Source organism: Peromyscus eremicus, chromosome 17 (genome assembly GCF_949786415.1).
Source record: "Peromyscus eremicus chromosome 17, PerEre_H2_v1, whole genome shotgun sequence".
In the NCBI taxonomy this organism is placed as follows: domain Eukaryota; kingdom Metazoa; phylum Chordata; class Mammalia; order Rodentia; family Cricetidae; genus Peromyscus; species Peromyscus eremicus.
In genome coordinates this window covers 53,160,001-53,182,671 of record NC_081433.1, presented here as the reverse complement: position 1 = coordinate 53,182,671, position 22,671 = coordinate 53,160,001, and the positions used below count along the sequence as shown (strand labels likewise).

The window sequence follows — 22,671 nt, the reverse complement described above, 5'->3', positions numbered from 1 at the left end:
AGAATGCCAATTTTGGTTCCAAAGTTTCCAAAGGGTGTTAGCCTCCCCGTCAGTGCTAATTGGAGACCTCAGAATGTCAGTAGAGAACTGTCAGTCGGAGGCCTGGTCACCGGGTAAAGGAGCTCACTGCGCAGGCCTAGCAACCTGAGAACCAGTTTCACAGATGTTCTCTGATCTCCACAGAAGCGCATGTGCCCACACACATCATGTACCATACACACAATAATAATAATAAAATAAGGACTGAAAACACCTGACCGTGACCTCTGACCACCACAGGTTCATGCATGACCAAGTGCATCAGCACAGACATGTACACCACACACACACACACACACACACACACACACACACACACACACATCAGAGGGTGGTACAGTTAGACAGCTCAGACATAAGGACACTTACTACCAAGCCTGACGACCTGCATTCAACCCCAGAACCCACAAAGTGGAAGGAGAGAACCAGCTCACCCAAGCTGTCCTTCAAGTGCATATGTAAACAAGGAAATAAAATGTAAAAAGAAGGAAAAGAAAATAAAAACCAAAGGGTCATGGGGTCAGAAGGCAGGAGGGACCAAGACCTCATGCTGACTTTGCATTTGCTTACTCAATTCAGGGCAAGTCACTAAATTTTCTGAGTTTGTTATTTCCTGTGTAAAATGGAGATTAAAAACTATTATAAGATCATGGTCTGGCACGCACCACATAACACCATAAAATAAGTCTATTTCATTAAGTTAAACAGAAGCTAGGTTATCGCGGTGGAGTAGATCTGTGATCCCAGCATTCAAAGACTGAGGCAGGACAAGGGCAAGCTCAAGACTAGCCTGGGCTATGCAATGAGAGCCTATCTAGAAAATAAAGACAATTACAAATTATACAGAGACTCCACAGATAGATAGGAGATATGTATGTATACATTGGATTTTATAGGTTTCTAGGATTGATATAACAAGGATCACAAAGCCGGTGGCTTAAAACAACACAATTTTGTTGTTGTTGTTGTTGTAGTTCAAGAGACAAAAAGTACAAAAGTCAAGGTTAGTAGAACTGATTTTTGCGGGGATGGGGGTCAGGTCTTAAACAATGGAGCTGCTCTACTTCTCTCCAGGCATCTTTGGTGCTCGTGTCTTGGTTTGTGGCAGCAGGTTTGGATCTCATCTGGTGCTTTGTTCTGAGATATATACTATTGTAGCCCAGTCTGGCCTTTAACTCACAGTGCAACAGAAGCTGGTTTTGAACTCATAGTCCTCCTGTCTCTGTCTCCCAGGTCCTGGGATTACAGCGTGAGCCAACAATATACCCAGCTTTGATTTCTACCTCTGTTCCTGGTGTTCCCCCTGTTTATCATTGAGTGCTGCCTCCTCCTCCTCCTCTTCCTCCTCTTCCTCCTCTTCTTCCTCCTTTCCCTCCAACTGTTTCTTCAAGGCTGCAGAATTTTCCATAGCACTATGTAGTCCTAGTTGTCCTGGAACTCATTATGTACACCAGACTGGCTTCAAACTCACAGAGATCTTCCTGCCTCTGCCTCCTAAGTGATGGATTAAAGGCATACGCCTGTACATCTGACTACCCTCTCTTCCCTACAGGACAGATATCATATTGGATTTAGGAGTCACCCCATTACAGTATAGCCTCAATAATAATTATACTTGCAAAGACCCCATGGGGATATAGCTAAGTGGTAGATCAATTGCCTAACAACCACAAGGCCCTAGGTTCAATCCCCAATATCACCAAAACAAGCAATGACTCCGTTTCCAAATAGGGTCACACTCTGTGTCCTAGTTAGGGTTCTATTGCTGTGAAGAGACACCATGACCATGGGAACTCCTACAAGGAAAATTAATTGGGGCTGGTTTCCAGGTTCAGAGGTTTCGTCCATTGTCAATCATGGCAGGAAGTATGGCGGTACACAAGCAGACATGATCCTGGAGAAGGAGCTAACAGTTCTACATCCTGATAGGCTGGCAGCAGGAAGAGACAGACATTGGGCCTGGCTTGAGCGTTTGAAACCTCAAAGCCTACCTCCAGGGACACACTTCCTCCAATAAAGCCCCATCTCCTAATAGTGCCACTCCCTGATGACCAAGCATTCAAACACATGAGTCCATGGGGGCCATTTCTATTCAAACCACCTGAGTTCCAGATTGACACTAATTCTGAAGGGACACTACTAACTTTGTTCAAGAAATACGTCGCTAACATATCTTTTTAAAAAGTACACTTTAGCTGGGCAGTAATGGTGCACGCCTTCAATCCCAGCACTCTGGAGGCAGAAGCAGGCAGATCTTTGTGAGTTCGAGGTCAGGCTGGTCTACATAGCTAGTTCTAGGAGAGCCAAGGATACCAAAGAAACCCTGTCTCTTAAAACAACAACAAAAAGAAACCAAACAAAAGGGGAGAAGTACTCTTTGATGTTGTCATACAAGTATATAATGAATTTTAGTCCTTTCCACCCCCACTGACTTGTCCTACCCCCTCCTCCTCCTATGGAAACATTTCTTCTCAACAAGTGCCCTGCCTGCCCATTCTCCGAAACCCCGCTTTTGTGCCTTTGTGTGTGACTGGTGAGTTTCACTAGGGTTGCGGTGGGAGATGGGTCAGGGGTTATTTGCTGGCGCATGGACAACTTCTAAGTGGCTATACCACTGAGGAAAAGTGACACCCCTTTCCCCAGCCACCATTAACTGCCAATGGTCCCTCAGGGAGGACTGGGGCCCCAAGAGCCCTTCCCACTTCCATGATGAAATGTTGATGGATGCCATCTTTTGTAGGTCTTGGGTGGGCAGATAACCACAGTTGCAGTGAGTTCATGAGTTCAACCCGCCATGTTAGGTCCAGAAGACACTATTTTGCAGCCCACCCCTCCCCCGACCTCTGGCTCTTACATTCTTTCCAGTCCTCTTGTACCATATTCCCTGAGTCTTGGGGTTAGGGGTGATACACGTGGCCCATTTAGGGTCCAGCACACCATAGTCTTATTCTCTGCCCTTTGGCTAGTGGTGACTCTGTGCTAACTACCGTAGTCCATGGCAAAGGAAGCTTTGATATTCTCTGACGAAGGACCAGAGCTGCACGAAGCTATGGGTAGATAAAAATTAAGAAGACAATTTGGCCCAGAACTTCTATGTCGCTCCAAATGGCCTTGAACTCTTTCTCCCTCCTGAGTGCTGGGATTAAAAGTATGCCCCCACCACGCCCAGCGATGCCCTTATTTTTACGCTGGCTTTGGTAAACTACCTTGAAAATAGGAACGAGAATTTGTACCTTAAAGAGAAAACTAGAGCAACATGATTGAAAGCTCAGATGATGGGATGGAATCCTACCGACTCCTCTTCCTTAGCTATCAATTCCTTCATTGAGCAAGCAGATGGATGGAGTAACACTTCAGGGTCTGGGGTGGATGCTGTGACGTAATGCATGACATACGCTTAGCATGGTACCTGGCTTAAAGGGGACGCTGCTTTGGGCTCGCCTGTCGGAGGTGAACCTCTGTGTGCCCTAGTGTGGAAGAGTCATCGGTTCACACCGCTGCATGATGGGTGCTCTTGGCAGAGACACTTGTATTATTCTGACTCCATTTTCCTACCAAGATGTCTCCACACCTGGTTATTCAGTGCCGTGATGAATGATCGACCATGACTGCTGCCTCACAGTCACAAAACCACTGGTCATATGGCCTTGTTCCTCAGTGCCTGGCATTCCAGTTGTCCATCAACTCTGTAATCATTTGTTATTGTACTTGTAAAAATAACTGTTGAAGGCAGGCGTGGTAATATGTGATTTTTTTCTTTTCTTCTTTTTTTTTTTTTTTTTTTTTTTTTTTTTGAGACAGGGTTTCTCTGTGTAACCCTGGCTGTCCTGGAACTTGCTCTGTAGATCAAACTAGACTTGAACTCAGAGATCTGAGTGCCTCTGTCTCCCAAGTGTTAGATTAAAGGCATGCGCTGCCACCACCACCTAGCATCACAATTTTTTCAAAAATTATTTAAACTATATAAGTGAATATTTAACATCCCACAAATTTAATATATTCCTTCACCAAACCTTTATAACTCCACAAATAGAAATTCACTCTATAGAAGAGGCTGGCCTCAAACTCAGATCCACCTTCCTCTGCTTCCTGAATGCTGGGACTAAAGGCATACACTACCACCACTTCTGGATTAAAAATTCTTTAAAAAACAAAACAAAACAAAAACATAAAACAGGTCTGGAGAGATGGCTCAGCAGTTAAGAGCAGGACCTGCTCTAACAGATGACCTGGGTTTATTCCAGTACTCACTACTGTCTGTAACTCCAGCTCCAGGAGACCTGATGCCCCCTTCTGGCCCTCTGTGGACACTGCATGTACATGGTACACAGACATACATACAAGCAAAACACCCATACATACCAAATAAATTTTTATTATTTATTTATTTTTGAGACATGGTCTCTCTGCTATGTAGCCCTGGCTGTACTGGAACTCAGTATGTAGACCAGGCTGGCCTGGAACTCACAGAGATATGCCTCCCTCTGCCTCCTGCGTGTTGGGATTAAAGGTCTGTGCCATCATAGTTGGCCTGAAATGATCTTTTGAAATGTTTTAAATAATTTTTAAAAACATTCTCTACAAACCGCAATGCACAACTAGGCAGATGTGGAATTTTACAGGTTGATTTGTAAAATCAAAACCGATTGTGCATGAGTTTCAAACCTTATGAAGCCTAAGGTTGTATGTGCCCATCACCTGACTCTGAAGATGCCGACTATAACACAGTTCCTGACAGTTCACAACCACTCACGTGCACTTGAGGTTTGATATCTTGGGTCTACTTATATTTCAGAATATAGCTACGTGTCCTTCTGGCTTAGAACAATTACAATAATTCTCACATATAACAGCATTTTATTACAGGTAAGAAAGCCCTTAAACAGGAAAGCTTGGTATGTGTACAAGACAAAACTAGACTCCTTTCATTTCTTTGGAGATGAACTAGAAAATTCTCTCTCCATCTGTAATGTGGTCTGTGTGCCTGTGGTTACCTGACACTCCACCACACGCAAATTTACAGCAGAGCGCGGGATTTTGTGTCTGTGCCTCGCCTGGGCTTCTTTTGAAAACTCTTAGATGTTTGCGGATGAAAATAATCTCCATTACTTTTTAAATTGCACTTAAATAAAAAGATAAACATTTTGCAGATTTCCTTCTGAACTTTCTAAACTCCGGGAACCTCTGATGATAGAAACCCCCACAAATTAAGCCATTTGGAGATTTAATATAAATAGGCACTACTTTGTTGTAGGTTTGGCAAAGAGGAAGCACTGCAACACAGTTGGCATCAAGCGTTTGGGAATCTTAAGTTAGAGCTCCAGCATTCCTTCTGCAAGAGGACAAAAGAGAAACTTCCTGCCCTTTCCACTGGTTTCTGCATGTGGGACCAATATGGGCAATGCAAAGTTTAAACAGATGCAAATGGGGAGGAGAGGAGGCAGGCCATGCCTCCTTTTACATTTTTCTTCATAAACAGATTGGAGTCACCCTCCTTGGAGCCTTGCGGAGGAGCCTTCCCACTGAAGTTCCTGCATGCCTGAATGGTCCATTTCACCAATATTTGCTTATGGAAATAAAGGGGAGTGACGGGGGAGAAGCAGAGAGGAATGGGGGAGGGGCTTGAGGCTTGGGAGCTCTGACCACAGCCCAGTGCGCCTGTAACCTTGTCTGATGTGATCATTAACCTTTTCTGGAAAAAGCAGCCAGCAGCCCTCTGAGTTCTGTCTGTAGGATGCGGGGTGAGCTGGACAGATACCGCGCAGACTATTTACAGACGATTCCTTTGCTTGGAGAGCTTTTGTTCACTTGTGTGTGAAAAGAAAAAAAAAATGAGATTTCAGCATTATTTTTTGGTATTTTTTATTTTTGCAATGAGTCTTCTTTTTGTCATCGAACAGAGGCCAGGTAGGTCTTTGAAACAATTGGCCTGGGTGACTTGTTTGTTTGCCTGTTTGTACTTCTAGGTCCTTAAGTGTGATGTTTATACTGAGAATGATTTAGGTACACCAGCAGTTAATGGTACTGAGGGAAATATGGAGGCTTTCTGAACTACGTTAGTTATCTTGTGGTGGTGATGGTGGGGGATACTCTTTGGGTATTTTTTCCTAAGTAACTGCATTTTAAAATATTGATATATAGTTTACAATTATTTTTCTAAGAAAATCATTCTCTAAACTATTGCATGTTGTCCTTACAAGTATGAAGAACCGAGAATGTTGGTCTATTAGTAAACCTAGATTTTTAGGTAAGAGGCAAGATCCAAGTAGGTTTATTAAGAGAGCATGCATGTTGTTGATTGGAGGAGGGCAATGTGAATTGAGTTAATGCTGTGCCAAATCATGATGCGCCAACGTGAGGTGATAAACTGGCCCACTGGCTGCCGTCTCTGGCTGTGTATCTACACAGGGCAGGTTTTGATCGTTACGGAGTTTATGAAGGAAAAAATGTGAAAGGTATGTACGCTCCAAGTGTTTTCATGTTTTTCAAGGACGGTGTCAGTCGTAAGTTTTCTGACACATAAGTTTCAACAGGAAGATGACAATGGTCACACCCAAGGCTGTCACTACAGACATGAAAAATGCTTCCTTGGCTAGATGAAAGACGGTGTGTCCTGGGCTGAAAAGTCAGACGCTGCTTTTTAATTAGAACCCTGGTTGCCCCGAGGTTAATCAAATGAGAAAAAAAGTTACAAGTTAGCTGTTCCTTTTTTTTTTTTAACTACCTATAGCAATGATTACTCAATCCAAAATACAAAAATTGGATTTCTAGTTTTCTAAGATACAGCATATCCTGGACAATGTTCTTGTCCAACAACTGCCATTAATTCCCCTAGCTAAGATGAGACGTCTGAGAACGCTGTGGAAGAAATATGTGCAGGCAGATGTCACCACTGAGGTCTTACAGCTAACGCGGGATGTTAGGAATGTGCCCGCGTGTGTGCACCCCAGTCATTTGTGTGCACCTTAATCTCAGATGAACAAATAACTAGAGCGCAGTTTACTGTGAAGACGCTGCATGTTCTCCAGATACCATGTTTTTTTTTTTTTTTTAATTGTTCTTATTTCCTTTTTCTTCAGTTAATTTTCCCAAGAAAAGAAAAGTATACAGACACAACTGCTTCCGAAGGAGATGTGTTTCACTCCATTCCCGGGTGCCCTTCCCCTGAGGTATTTCCGGACAAATGGTTTTACTGTACGCAATTATATACCTATTTAGTCCTAGTTTGTAATGGGATCACGACTTACAGTGATGCAAAAGTTTAAGAGATGTGTCATGCATGGGAGAATGAAAGGACATGGCATTTGGAAACTGCTTTCATAGTTAAGGAAGAAAATGGAATAGATAACGGGAAGATACTGATGATTGCTGAGTCTGAATGGTTATACAAGGCTAATCCATTATGTGTGTTTGCAAATGTTAACACTTTACAGACAATCGAGCACTGGGGGAATTTAATCATAAAAGTGTCGTAAACATGTATTTAGAAAACATGGAAGATCCAAGTGCAGGCCAGAACAAGCCCATTTCCTATTTGGATCAGTGTGGGCTTGAAAGCATTTGGATATTTTAACCCAATCCCTTAGCAATGACAGAGCAGCCTTAAGACTTCAGGCTTAATGTATAAAATCAACTTAATAATACCAACAGCAAGACACTTTCCAGCCTCGTTCGTAGAATTGGTCTTGATGGTTGTATCTTTAAGAATAAGTCCTGAGTCCAATTTTGCTCCATGCCTTTTGTGTTTTCACCCTCACTAAGAGGCCAATGACTTTTCCAGCACACCTCCAGTAACAGGACCAGCTCACCTAGTCTCAAATGCTGCCCAAGTGTAAGTCACTTCACACAAAAAGAAAGGAAAGAAAGAAAGAAAGAAAGGAAAGAAAGAAAGAAAGAAAGAAAGAAAGAAAGAAAGAAAGAAAGAAAGACGGAAGGAAGGAAGGAAGGATAATTTGACATCCATTTGTAATTAATTTTAGCTTTTTCATTCATTTAAAGTACGTCTGAAGCAAAAAGAACTACTACAGAGATAGCCCCAGCTGGTTAAGGCACACAGGCATTTGCTAAATTAGCTTATTCAGTTGGTCTGTAGACTGTAGCTTTTATGGGTCTATTCATCTGGTGTAAAGAATGGTTGCTATGTCTATTGTTTAATACGTGCTTTTCAAACCCAGTGAAAGCCTTAGAGAGGAAACGAAGAAAGAGCAAGTCAGTAATAAACATTTATCAGGGGAGGAGACAGAAAGCCAAGGTTTCCATGCACATATCTGTGACATATTACTCTTTACTATCAAAGTTATGAAAAGTATGTTTGGTAGAGGAACCTGGAAAAATACACTAGGAGGCTCCTCCAAAGCTGATGAGTAGTGATTGAAATGGGCTTCGGAAGGGTTTAATATGTTAAAGTGTCCTTTGGTGTGTGTCCATCAGCCTCACCTTGAAAGACAGCAGGAAAATGTGTTTGAGAGGAGTGAAGGGGTTGCAGATTTTCCCCAGCATTCCTCCATAAATAACAAAGACAAAGGGGGGCTTTTCACAGTAGCAAAAGAATTCCTGTACACACAAAGAAGATGCCCCGAAAAAATACAAACACAAGTCCTTAGTAGGTCAGCCTTTATCTTGGCTTTCTGCACAAATGCCCTACTATAAAATCAGGGCAGTAAATAAGTAAGCTTGACTTGCCAAAGTAAAGGGAAAGTTTGACCCTGACTCCAAGTTTACAAACCACAGGGAAATTTGAATAAAACCAGTGTAAGCCTGCTAATAGCAAGGGCCTTTCCGAAAGAGAGCTGGTGGATCTATAGTCTGCTCATGTTACAGCATCCATTTCCTCAGTGTTTACACTAGCCCTACATCAAGTACACAAACGTCACCTGTTGGAATCCAGTAATTATTGTAAGAGCCTATGTAAGATAAACATTACGATAACTTCCCAAGGTCCAGCTCAGCCAGTACTAATCGCAAGTCTCACCTTCGATTTGAGGACAACTCGGAGGGACCTAAGCTGTCACAATTCCCATACATCTTGTAGCAAAAGCATGTTGACAGTTGGGTAAAGACAGCCTCCCTGGACAGGTAGTCCATACCGAATGGAAACTTCCCTTATTTCTTCACATTTTCTGCATGCTTTAGATGAAATCACATGTGGTCATTTGACTCAGGATCCAGGAAGAATGCGAAGAGGTTGATAAGGCAAACGAATTGACTCCAGTACGTTGCAGAGTAACCCTTGGCGTGGAGACTTTTAGCTGCTCCTGTAATAGAATGCCCATTCTCTTTATTCTGTTGATCTTGTCAACTCCTACTGTGCTCCTTGCTGACCTCAGCATGATTGCTAGCCTTTCAAACCGACTCAAGGAAATGTGCCATGTCCAGCACATTTCCTTGAGATATATTGTTTTCCCGCAGAAATACTTCAGCATCACCTGCGGCTCTAAGTGAATTAGCCTGTAGGAAGACAAGAAAGGGAAGTGTAAGCTTTGAGGAGAATGAGAAAGGATGGAGACAGGCAGGGAGCTAGATTCCATTGTCTTCCTTCTTCCAACGTCTCTCCCTATCTCAGTGTTTTTACTGATAAGCATCCACTCTGTAACCACGCGCCTTTAATACAGACTTTTCGGTGACGAGTGTAACACATGTATAAGATTTGTTTCTAAGACTATAAAGACTATCAAAAGCCAAAGCCCCACCCCCACCCTATGGCCCCTTTTCACTTCTCAGAGACAGTGGCTATGAAAAGATTTTTAAGTCGCTTTCTTGTCAGCCAGGTGTGGTGGCACACACCTCTCATCCTAGCACTTGGGAGGTAAGAGGACCAGGGCCAGCCTGGGCTACGTGAAACCCTATCTATTAAATAATTAAATAATTCTCATTAACCTTCCTTATCATTCAAAATGTGCTTATAAGTCAACTGTGGTAGTGCACATATGTAATACCAGTACTTGGACAATAGAGGTAAGAAGATCAGGGCCAACCTGGCATACATGAGACCCTGCCTCAAAATAGATTAAAGAAAATAAGCAAAGAAATATAAAATATAAGTAATAAATTACTCTCTTCACCCTTAGCATTTAAAATACGCTTCTAAACCAGATGCGGTAGTCCACAGCTACAACCCCAGCACTCCTGAGGTGGAGGTAGGAAGATCTGAAGCCTGAGTTTCCTGAGATCCAACCCCAAAATAAAAGTGTGCTTTTCATCCTCTCTTTTCTCTTCTTCTTCAAATAAGCATGGTATTCCGCCAGGTGGGGTGGTGCATCCGTTTAATCCCACCACTGAAGCAGGAGAGGCAGCTGGATCTCTCTGTGTGGTCCAGGCCAGCCTGGTCTACAGAGTGAGACCCTTTTCAGGATAACAAAACAACAATAAAAATGGTGGTATTCTGGCTGCCTTCCCCCTTCTGCGCTGGTCCCAATCTTCCTCACCCCGTTCTTCCTCTTGCATTTAGCTGAGATCTAACTCCACCTTTGGCAGGGACTCCCTTTCCAAACTGGTGTGTCCACTGCCCATCACGTGGAAACTCTCCTTTGGTGGGTCCCTTCCGCTCCAGTTAGGGTTTCTCTGGGAAGAGAATGCTCCTGCGATCCTCACACAGCAGCTGTGGGTCACACCTCCCATCCCTTTTAGTTTTCTTATCTTGGTGGGGGGAGGTGTGCAGGGGAGGGTGTGGTGTTGGGGAGTGGATGGAAACCAGGGCCCTAAGCATGTTAGCCAAATATTCAACTGAGCTACAAGCCCACTTCGTTTCCTTTGATCCCCAGCATCTCTCCAGGAGCCAGACCTGTACTTCCTGAGTGATGTGTCACCGAATTAAATCCCCAAGCCCTGCTTTTTTTTTTTTTTTTTTTAATTCATTTTGGTCTCATATAGAGACTGGAGAGATAGCTCAGAGGATGAGAGCATGTGTAGTATTAGATCTCCTGGAACTGGGGTTACAGACATTTGTGAGCCACCATGTGGGTGCTGGGATTGAACCCGGTCCTCTGGAAGAGCAGCCAGTGCTCTTAGCTGCTGAGCCTTCTCTCCAGGTCCTTGTTACTATTTTTTTAAAACCAAGGTTAAAAAAAAAAAAGAGAGAGAGAGACAAGGTTTCAGGTAGTTCAGGTTGGCTTTGAACTCCTAATCCTCCTGCCTGCTTCTCTCAAGTGCGAGATCCCCCACTATCTCACAGAATTTTGTTGTTAGATTTTTAAAACAATTTATCACATTCCTCTTTGTTTCTTTAGATTTTTTTTTTTTAATCGGTATTAGGTTAGAAGCCCCTTGAAGACAAGATTTAGCACTTTGATCATGGGGTACAAACTTTTTCTGAATCTAATGGCCTGAGAGCTTCCCCAGGGTTCCTGTGTGCACTTTCAAATCTGTAGCATCTCCACACTGATTAGCATGGAATCAAATACAGAAATCAGGCTTTGTTGTTGTTTGAAACAGGGTCTCAAGAGTCAGCCCTAGGTGAGCTGGCACTCACTGTGCAGACCAGGCTGGCCTTCAGCTCACAAAAACCCACCTGCCTCTGCCTCCTGAGTGCTGGATAATGGGCATGCGCCACCACACACAGCTGGAAAATGACTGATGTTACAGTCAGGCCAGTGCTCCTGCTCAGAGAACATCCTTAACACACCTAATCCACAGTGGAAATCAAACTTTTTGCCAGAAAACAAAAACATATAGAGATAGATAATTGTAATGCATGTTCACAATGTAATTGTCACTCTTTTGTATTTGCATATAACTTATGGAGACACGACAGTATCTGCCATTAAAGCAAAAAATGAAAACTCTTCATGAGACATAGTCCCCTCACCTACTTAATTAACCTGTCCAGTCTTACTATGTAGACCTAGCTTGCCTGAAACTCAGTGTTGCAGGATTACAGGCTTGACCCACCACTCCTGGTTCATTGTTTTTCATTTTGCTTTGAGGGGTGTGTGTGTGTGTGTCTGTGTGTCTGTGTCTTTGTGTGTGTGGTTTCTTACTTGGTATATATCTGAGGATGGCCTTGAACTTCTGATTCTCCTGTCTCTATCTTCCCAGTGCTTGAGTCCACAAGTGCCAGGGTTTACAAGCCTTCACCACAGCACCTTTCTCTGTTTCTTGTCTTTGTTGCTCAACTGACCTTGAATTCCTGGGCTCGAGTGACGCTCCTGCCTCAACCTCAGGTGACGCTCCTGCCTCAACCTCAGGTGGTGGGTTCTGGACACCGTGGGTGCTCAGCATTGTACCCAGTGCCTATGTGTCTTAGTCGCTTTCTTAATTAGTCACCTATTGAAATCAGGCGGACTGTGTTAGCACCTGGCACACATGTATGGAATGTGATTGCAGCCCGAGAATTCCACAAAGTCAGTTTGACACACTTAAGTTGATCTCTAATCTGTTGAGTTTGGCAAGCTGTTGTGTTTCCCTGGTCCAGCTGCTGCTTTGCCCCCAAACAAGAACTGTTTCTTACTTTTTCTACTTCCTTCAAATGTCCAGTTCTTACATTTTTTGGATCTAGTTTTGCATCTTATATCACAGAAAACAAACAAACAAACAAAAAAACCAAGTCATCAGTTGGCCTTAATCCCACCCAGGTCCCTGCACCCTGATCATCCTCACCCTCTTTTTGGTGCTATGAAAGACACCTTTCCACAGGTACCTGAGCCTCTTTTTCTCTGGGCTGGATGTGAGCAGGGAGGCTGACGTGCTAACAAGCCTACATCCTCAAACAAATGCACCCGCACGCTTGTGTGCCTCAGCATCTCAGGACTGCTCGGCCGCACATCCTTTTCAGTTCACTCATTTGCAGCCTGCTCTCACCTGTTTACATTCCCTGTAAATGGTTATCACTGGACCAGTGAGATGCTCAGCAGGTGAGACCCGCAAGGTGGAAGGAGAGAACAGATTCCCTCACGTTGTCCTCTGGCCTCTACCTATGTGCCCCCAAACATAGACAAAATGAAAAATTGTACTTGGCCATCAGTCATCTTTCTTTCTGAATGAATTTGGCGTGTTTTCAGTCTTGTGTTTGCTTGGTGTGTTGTTCTGAATTTTGTTTCAGACAGGGTCTCCTTGCGTAGGTCTGGTTGGCCTGGAACTCACTAGGTTAGGCTGACTAGAAATTGCATCCATCCCACTTCTGCATTCAACATGGCTGGATTAGAGGCATGAAGTATGGTGCACCAAACTTCTATTTCTGATTTCACAGAAGAGTTTAGTCAATTGACTAGTCAATTAAAATCCCTTCCTGTTGGTCATGGCAGTGCCGTAGGCCTGTAATCCCAAATTTGGGAGGTAGAGACATGGAGATCCATAGTTCAAGGCCAGCGTTAGGTACATAAGGAGTTTGAGGCCAGCCTGGGCTACAAAAGATATATCTAATAGAAAGAAAGAATAACAGAGAGAGACAGAGAGACAGAGACAGAGACACAGAGAGACAGAGAGAGAGAAAGCAGGGAAGGAGGGAAAGAGGGAGGGAGGGAGGGTAAAGACAGGCAGTGTGTTACACACTTTTAATCCAGCTCTCAGGAAGCAGAGTCAGGCTGATCTCTGACTTTTGAGGCCAGCCTGGTCTACATAGAGAGTTCAAGGCCTGTCTCAAAACAACAACAACAAACAAACCTAACCCAGATGTGGTAATTCTTACTCCAGAGGCTAAGACGGGATTGGGAGTTTGAGGCCAGCCTAGGCTACATAGTGAACTAGTGAGGCTCAGTCTAAGAGAAACAAACACAACGCCCTTTCCCAGGCTCCAGGACAAAACACCTCCTCTTCTAATCTGGTCCTCTGGCCCCTGAACAGAGGCTTTCTACCTTGCAAGCCAGAGTGTATCTGTACACTCTCTGCCCTTGAGATGGTTCAGCGGGTAAAGACCTGATGGCCAGAGTTCAGTCCTGAACAGGGTCCTACAGGTCATCCTCTGACGCTCACACGTGTGCACATACCCACCATAAATTCATAAATAAAAGATAAATGCAACTTTTTTAAAAACAAAAGATACCAAGAGACCATTTTTTCTAGTGAATAGAACACTCAAAATGAACCTTTGTGTATGCAGGTGCACAAACATATTCTGACGTGGACATGTGGAGGTTGGAGAAGGACCTTGAGTGTCATCTTCAGGAACACTGTCCATCTCCTTTGAGTTGGCAATTGGGTGAGATAGGCTAGCAGAAGCCCCTGGGACCCCCCTGTCCCTGCTTCCTCAGGGCTGGGATTATAAGTGTCGGCCACTCTACCCAGTGTTCTCACATGGTATGGGGACAACCACGGGATGAATGAGCAGCCTGTTGCTGGAGACTGTGAGGAGGGAGAGAGAGTGTGCTTGACATGAAAGTCAGAAGCTAAAACAGGGAAGCGGACTCCTGGTCCAGCATCGCCTTCTTGGAATCAGGGTATCATAGGAGTCCTTCATTACAGACCCCTACTGGGAATTAAAGGCATGGGCCACAGCACCAGGCTCACGACTCAGAAGAGAAAGGGAGAGAAGTCGAAGAAAAATTAGATGCGAGGCCTTTGCCTCGGGCGCAGTCCACCCTCTGCTCTTCTACTTTTCCACCTTCTCCCTCAGTGAAATTAAATTTGATGATTGCTTGCTAACTTAACACCTGAAGGGGCTGAGGAGATGGCTCAGGAGTTAAGAGGACTGCTTGTTCTTGAGGGGACCAGAGCTGGCTCATGGCCACCTGCAACCTCCCTCCCAGGGGCTGTAATGTCCCGTTCCGGCCTCCACACGCACTGCACACGTGTGCACAGACATACATGCTGCCAGAACACCCACACACATAAAACACAAAAAAAGTTAAAAGTAACTTAAGAAAATAAGTAAAAGTTAAGCATAGGGAAAGGGACGTGTTGACCAGCTGATCTTACTGTACTGCCTTTCTTTCTCCCAAACAGAAAAATCTCTGATTCCGTTGGTTCTACCGGAAGAAGAGCGAAAGCAAAGATGTCCACCCATCCCAAAACCACCTCAGCCTGGCGACAGTGTGGCAGCTCCTGCACGAACGGATGTTGTTGCAAAGTACCTCAGATGGCTTCTAGGCTCTTGAGACGGTTCCTCCTGGATTTTCTTTGACAAGAAAGTAATATAAATGGAAAACAGACTAGGTTGGAGCACACACACTCACTTGTCCGTATAACAATCTCTCATCTTCTACACATTTTATTGGCATATATTCATTATACAGTGATGGGTTTCATAAAGATATTTACCTACAAGTATGTCATGTACGTTGACTATATTTACACATGTACATCATGTACGTTGACTTACACGCATGTACATTATATGTGTCGACTATGTTTGCACACGTGTACCTTCCCCTTTCTCTCCCTTCACCCTCCTTTTCATTCGCCCAATTTTGTTTCTCCTTTAATGGCGTGTACACGTCAGTGATTTTAATTGCACATTATTCTTCTTACATGGATTAAAAAGAAAACCACTTCTCCAATATTATATTTATGTGTTTATTGGGTGTGGATGGGCGCCTCCGTGTGATGGTATTGTGTGGCGCTCAGAGGACAACTTCCAAAAGCCAGTTTCCTTCTACCATGTGGGGCCTGGGGATCAAAGTAAAGTTGTCGGCCTTGACCACAGCTCCTTCACCTGCTAAACCGTCTCACTGGCTCAAGAAAACTACTTTTTTTTTTTTTTTTAAGTGTAATAGTAGGGGTCTTTCTTGTTTGTTTGTTTTGGTTTTTAAGATTTATTTATTTGTTATGTATACAGTGTCCCGTCTGCATGCATGCCTGCAACTCCAGAAGAGGGCACCACATCTCACTATGGATGGTTGTGAGCCACCATGTGGTTGCTGGGAATTGAACTCAGGACCTCTGGAGGAGCAGCCAGTGCTCTTAACTGCTGAGCCATCTCTCCAGCCCCCAGAAAACCACATTTTTAAGGATGTAGCTCCATTAGTAGAGAGCTTGCCTATTGTGAACAAAGCCCTAGTTTGATTACCAACACCGAATTAAATGAAAAATGTTGGCAAAACACCTAGCATCCCAACACTGGTGTGTGTGTATGGTCCACACATGCCATCAGACTCATGTGGAGCAGGAGAGGCAGGAGGATCCACAGTTCAAGGTTACTTCAGGCTACACTGTTTGAGGACATCCTGTGCTACAGGAGACCTGTTTAAAGGAGATACCACTGGAAGTCTGGCTGAGTGTGGTGGCACATACTTTTAGTCCTAGCTCTGTGGAGGCGAAGGCAGGAGACTCGGGAACTTAAGACCTGCCTGGGCTACAGCAGGTCCTGTCTCAATCCATCCATCCATCCATCCATCAATCAGTAGAAGGATGGGCATGGTGGCATACTCCTTTAACCCCAAAACTCAGGAGGCAGAGGAAGGTGGATCTCTTGAGTTCGAAGTCACCCTGGTCTACAGAGTGAGTTCCAGAGCAGCTAAGGCTACACAGAGAAAGCTTGTTTCCAAAAAACAAAAATAAAAAAGATAGAAAGAGCTGGGCAGCGGTGGCCCATGCCTTTGATCCCAGCACTCAGGAGACAGAGGCTGAAGTATCTCTGTGAGTTCAAGGCCAGCCTGTTTTAGAAACCCTGTCTTGAAAAACCAAACCAAAACAAACCACCAAAACAGAAAGGAGGAGAAGAAGATTAACTGCATTGATTAGCTTTTCAGAGTAAAGAGAAAATACTTGATTCATCAATTCTATTGAAATTAAGGGGAAAGACTGTTAATTGCTACTGTTGTATGTTGTTTTAATTTAATGCTTATAAAAGTATGTTTTATGAGCAATATCCATTTAAGGTTATAAAAGCAAATGTAAAATACCATTTATTTCAAAATGAAAATGTTCATTCCTTTCTCAATCTTTCATGTAATTTATAGAGGGCAAATATAATTGAAATGCATTGTATGCATGTATGAAACTCAAGGAATAGCTTTTTTTTTTAAAAGAAGTCAGTGAATTTTTAAGCATTTGATATTGAATATGTTTGTTTTGTGTGTATTCATGGGTATGTGTATGATCCACACATGTCACCACTCATGTAGAAGTTGAAGAACTTTCTAGAGTGTATTCTTTCCTTCTACTATGTGCTTGGAGGCAAGCATTTTTTTTCTCAGCTATCGTACCAGAGACAAGCTTTCTCTGTGTAGCCCTGGCTGGCCTGGAACTCACTCTGGAGATAAGGCTGGCCTCAAACTCAGAGATCTGCCTGCCTGTCTCCCAGTGGTGGGATTAAAGGTGTGCACCACCACCACCACCACCACCACCACCACCACCACCACCACCACCACCGACTAGCCACCCTTAATTATTAAAAAGGAGGGTTGAGGTTATTACATAAAGAATTTGTCTCATGTCTGCAGGATGTGCTGAAGAAGCAGAACCAGGAGGATTGTGAGTCAAAGGCAAGGCCAACCTGGGCTACACCTACAGTAAAGATACATTGTTTTCATGTATGAATCATCAAAGAATTAATAAAAGATATTCTATTTTTTAAAAAAAGAATTTGACCATCCTCAACACCACCGGAAAGAAAATAGGAAAATAGCAAATCTGGCACTATCATGGGTTTTAATCTTGCTATCAGATTATTAGCAGACTTTTGGGGCTGGGTGTGGTAGCTCATGCCTGTAATCCCAGAGCTTGAAAAGTTGAGGCAGGAGGATTGTCATGAAGTTAGCTTGGACAACATAAAAAGTTCTAGCCCTATTGGGGCTACAGATAAGACCTTGCCTCAAGATAGATCGATAGATCAATAGATCAATAGATAGATAGATAGATAGATAGATAGATAGATAGATAGATAGATAGATAGATAGATAGATACAGACAGACAGACAGGTAGGCAGGCAGGCAGACAGACAGACAGACAGATAGAACCAAACACTGTCCACCAAGGTCAGAAGAGGACATCAGATGCCCTTGAGCTGGAGTTACAGGTGGTTGTGAACCATCTAATATGGAGTGCTGGAAGCCAAGCTCCAGTCCTCTGCAAGAGCAGTAGAAATGCACATAAACCAAAACAGAAATGGTTGTAATTCTTCAGATTTGCTAACATCTTTAATAAAGTGAGTTTTGGAAAACGAACAAGAAAAACCTTCTAAACTCGTAATTTAAAAGAGAAGCAAGATATTTCCCTTGTAAGTGATTAAGATGCTCTTGTAGCTAGCTGGGCCTGGGAACACTCCTGCTGCTCTCATCACTTGGGAGGCTGGGCCAGGAGGACTGATGTAAGTTCAAGGCAAGCCTAGGATACATAATGAGTTCATGGCCAGCCTGGGATGCATGGTGAAACCCTGGTGAGAAAAGAGGAATGTAGGAAGGAGGGGGGAGGGAGGGAGAGAAGGAGGGAGGGGAGGAGGAACTTATCGAAGTTCAAACCAGATAGAACAGGACAGGCTTGGACGTGAACTCCTGGAAACCTGGTTCTAATGGCAGGGCTAAACCACCACTACAGCATAAAGTAAGTACATGGATATAACTCTTCATGCTGCCTCACAGACATCTGTTTCATACTATATGTCAAAAGTCTGCCATGTGTCCTTGCAAGGAGATGAAGTGTAAATCTGCTACAATCAGGTGGATCAGTCAGAGAGCAAGGTTACAGAGCATCAGGGAGTAACAGGCATGAATAGTATCTCTTGACTCAGAAGCTACTTCATTTTTTGATCTACTTTGCAGGCACAGTGAAGGAGTAAGGTTGAAAGCCAGACTGCTGCATGCCTGTGCTGGGAAGGAAGGAAGGAAGAAAGGAAGGAAGGAAGGAAGGAAGGAAGGAAGGAAGGAAGGAAGAGCTGGTTACAAGAAACAATCGGTCCAGAGGCTGGAGATTTCACTCCATCAGCAGAGTGCTTGTCCAGCATGTACACACTCTGGGTTAAATAGACCCCCGGTAACACAAACAGGGCTTGATGGCACATGTCAAATGCCTTAGCATTTGGGAGGTAGAGCTAGGAGACTCAGAAACAAATCCAGCCTGGGCTACATGAGATCTTTTCTCAGAAAAAGGATAAGAACAAGTGGTCCAGGAGGATACATTAATGCCTAACAACCAACTCTTAAGTTAATGAGCATTCACCGTATACACGTCCCGTTGCAGTTCCTAAAAAGCATGGTCAGCTTTTCTGTATTCATTGTCCTGTTCATGGGGCTTTATCTGAAGTAATTTTTTTAAATTTAAGAAAAATTGCACTTATTTTTGTGTGTATGTGCACGTTTGTGGGCATGCATAAACCACAGCACACACATGGAGGTCTTAAGCCTCAGGCTTTTCGATCTGGGATGGAGAAATGCTTCAGTTTAAATAGCTCAATTGACAGTTTGAGACTCAGCAGGGGCAGTGCTGTGGGCTTGTAATCATAGCACTTGGAAGACCAAGGCAAGAGGAGAAAAGCTGGGGGCTAGAAAGACAGTTCAGTGGTTAAGCACACTTGCTGCTCTTCCATAGGACCAGGGTTCAAGTCTCAGCATCTACAGGGTGGCTCACAACTAACTCCAGTTTCAAGGAATCTGGTGCCCTCTTCTGGACTCCATAAGTACTGCATGGACACATGATGCACAGACATAGAGGTAGGCAAACCACTCACATACATAAAACAAAAATCAATATGTCTTAAAAAAAAACCAATAAATTTAAGAAAGTAAGTTTGAGGCTAGCCTGGGCTAAATGCTGAGACTCACTCTCAAAACACACACAAGAAAACAAAACCCCCAATGGCACTTATGTCGTGTGTGTGTGTGTGTGTGTGTGTGTGTGTGTGTGTGTATCTTATTAAGGCATATATGTATATCTTAATATAGGAACCAGACTAGTCATGATGGCACATGCCTTTATTCCTGGTTCTTAGGAGGCAGAATCAAGAATATCTCTATGAATTTGAAGCTAGCGTTTGTACATAGAAAGTTCCAGGCCAGCCAGGGCTGTAGAGTGAGACCCTGTCGCCTCCAAAAAAGGAACATGTGTGTGTGGAGTGACGTGTAAAGCACTTGCTGCCAAGTCCCCAGGACACACATGGTGGAAGGGTGGATGGAGAGAACGGACTGCTACAAGTTGTACTCTGACTTCCACACCCACATCATGCATGCCCACACGCTTACACATACATGAAGAACTAGGACTTTATCAATACCATTGTTCCTCTAGTTCACACTTCCCACTGCCCACTCCTTCTTGGAGCTTTTATTTACTTTACTTTATTTTATTGGTTTTTTTGAGACAGAGGGTGCTCTATGTAGCCTTGGCTGTCCAAGAACTCACTATATAGACCCGGCTGGCCTTGAACTCACAGATATCCACCTGCTTCTGCCTCCCCTTCTTAGAACTTTTAAAGATATTGAAAGATTGCTTTCAGCTCTTCCCAGATATCCTTCCAAGAGTCAAATATTTCCAGGTATGGTGGTAAGTGCCTTTAATCCCAGCACTCAGGAGGCAGAGGCAGATGGATCTCTGAGTTCAAGGGCAACCTGATATACAGATCAAGTTCCAAGACATAGATGGGTACACAGTGAGTCCTTGTCTCAAAAAGAAAAACAAAAAAATTCCAAAACAAATATTACACTGGGTTTGTTTTTTTTAATTAACGATTTATTTTATTTCATGTGTATTAGTAGTTTGTCTGTATGTATAAGTGTACCATTTGTCTCTCTGGTACTCTTGGAAGCCAGAGAGGGCATCAGGTCCCTGGAACTGGAGTTACGGATAGTGTGAGCCACCACGTGGGTGATGGGAACCCAATGTAGATCCTCTTCAAGAGCAAGTGCTCAACTGCTGAGCCATCTCTCCAACACCAATATTACACCGCATTTAAATTATTTCACTGTCTTTCCCTTCCACTTGATAAAAAAATAAATAAATAAAATGTCCCGAAGAGCCTCAAGCATTGACTTGCCCATCTGACAATCTTCACATTTCCTATGTGGGGCATGTCCCTACTTCCTGATAGTGGCGCCAAAGAACCTCTTTCAGCCCTTTGGGAACTAAATTATTTGAAGCCAAGAGGCTTTTTAAGGCTCTAACTCCGCCTTGAACACTGTTACCCTCAAACTTCTCCAACCGCTTCATAACCATCCTTCAACCCCGAGGAATTTGAATCGTGGAATGGGTCAAGATTCCACAAAGGCGTAGAACGCCCCACAAGGCTAGCCCGTTGAGATGGAAAGTTACCCACTGAGGTACCGGTTCCTGTTCCACAGATTACCTTTGCGCTCCTGGCTGTGTGAAACAGCTTTGCGGCCGGACTCTCCTCTCACGCTGGGAGAATGGTGTTTGACTGTTTTGGTTTTACAGTATGGGTTTTCTTGGGCTGTTATGTCTAGTTATGTCAAGGCACTAGATAGGCAAGCCGGGGTTGACCCGATGCAGCTGAGCCCAATCACCTCTCCCCTTCGGCTTCTTTCTCTTTCTCATCACTCTCCTTCACCTGCTTTAGGAAACTGTCTCAGCTAGATATGCGGCTCTAACGTCTTGGCAAGAGACTTCAGCTTGTTTAGACCCTTCCATGGCATGGTGACATTCATCGGGCATTTCTTCTCGACCCATCTCATCTGTGTGGTCAAATGAACAGCTCCATGTTTTCTGAAAGGCCTAGAGGACATCTTTCCCTTTGTGCGTGCCTTCTTTGTGAACTAATGAAAACGTCTGTTCTAGACCAAAGGAAGTTTCTAGATCAGCCGGCAGCCTTACTGTGGTCCTCTGGCTGTCCTCCAAAACAAAAGTACTGCAGCAAGACCCGGAGAAGGCCGCCAGGAAGAATTAAATGATTGCTGCGTTGGCTTGGCCGATCAGGGCCGTCACCTGCGGCTCTTCAGGCACTTAGCCAGCTGAGGGGTGTCAGGCATGCGCAGTACCAATCCCCGTCTACTTCTAGTGGAGCCGATCACAGTGTAGGCAGGACCTGGGTCTGTTCTGTGCAGCTCCCTGTGCGTCCTGCAGTGTCTGGTGCAAGCTGCAGAACCCGGCATCTCCAGCAGGTAAAATGAGAGTGCTGCATCTGGGACGCTTGACTGAGAATTTGTGATGGGGCTGAGATGAACTGTTTTTCACACAAATATTATTATAGGCAGTTGTGGTTTGAATGTGAGGCTCCTGTGTTTGGACAGTTGGCCTGCCTGGTGATGCTATTGGGGAAGGTGGAGTCCCAGTGGAGCAATGGGTCACGGGGGGGGGGGGTGCGGGGGTGCGGGGGGGGGCGGCAGATCCTGAGGATTTGTAGGCTCCAACCCATTTTCTTGTTCATGTTCACTCAGCTTTCGTTGATTTGTCCAGGGAGGAGGGTACGTGAAGGTCAGAGGACAACTTGCGGAAGTTGGTTCTTACCTTCCATCTTTTTGCTGTTTTTGTTTTGAGACCAGGTTGGCTGCCCTGAAACTCATATTGTAGTCCAGGTGGGCCTCAGATCCACATATACCAGCCTGCCTCTGCCACATGTGCGGGGATTTTAGGCGTGCACCACCATGCCTGGCTGCTCCCAGCTGTTCTGGAACTCACTGTGTAGACCAAGCTGGCCGCGAACTCAGAGATCTGTCTGCCTCTGCCTCCCTAGTGCTGGGATTAAAGGTGGCCACCACACGTGGCTCTGCCTTCCACCTTTAAAAAAGTTATATTTATTGATGTATATGTATATGTGGGTGGGTGCGTGCATGCCATGGCGCAGGTGTGGAGGTCAAAGGACAACTTGCAGGTGT

The 22,671-nt window shown here is 44.2% G+C and overlaps 1 protein-coding gene across 1 annotated transcript; it reads left to right on the top strand.

The window, feature by feature from the left end:
• Positions 1–5,870: 5,870 nt before the first annotated feature.
• Positions 5,871–7,207, top strand: Apela (apelin receptor early endogenous ligand). Its single transcript, XM_059244596.1, has 2 exons — positions 5,871–5,946; positions 7,119–7,207. The coding sequence occupies exons 1-2, from the start codon at positions 5,871–5,873 to the stop codon at positions 7,205–7,207; spliced, it is 165 nt and encodes a 54-aa protein (XP_059100579.1).
• Positions 7,208–22,671: the final 15,464 nt, after the last annotated feature.

Bases quoted from the DNA above. Each gene is read 5' to 3' on its own strand.
- Apela (XM_059244596.1), top strand. From the start codon at position 5,871: ATGAGATTTCAGCATTATTTTTTGGTATTTTTTATTTTTGCAATGAGT. The intron at 5,947-7,118 runs GTAGGTCTTTGA...CTTTTTCTTCAG, and splicing joins TGTCATCGAACAGAGGCCAG to TTAATTTTCCCAAGAAAAGA.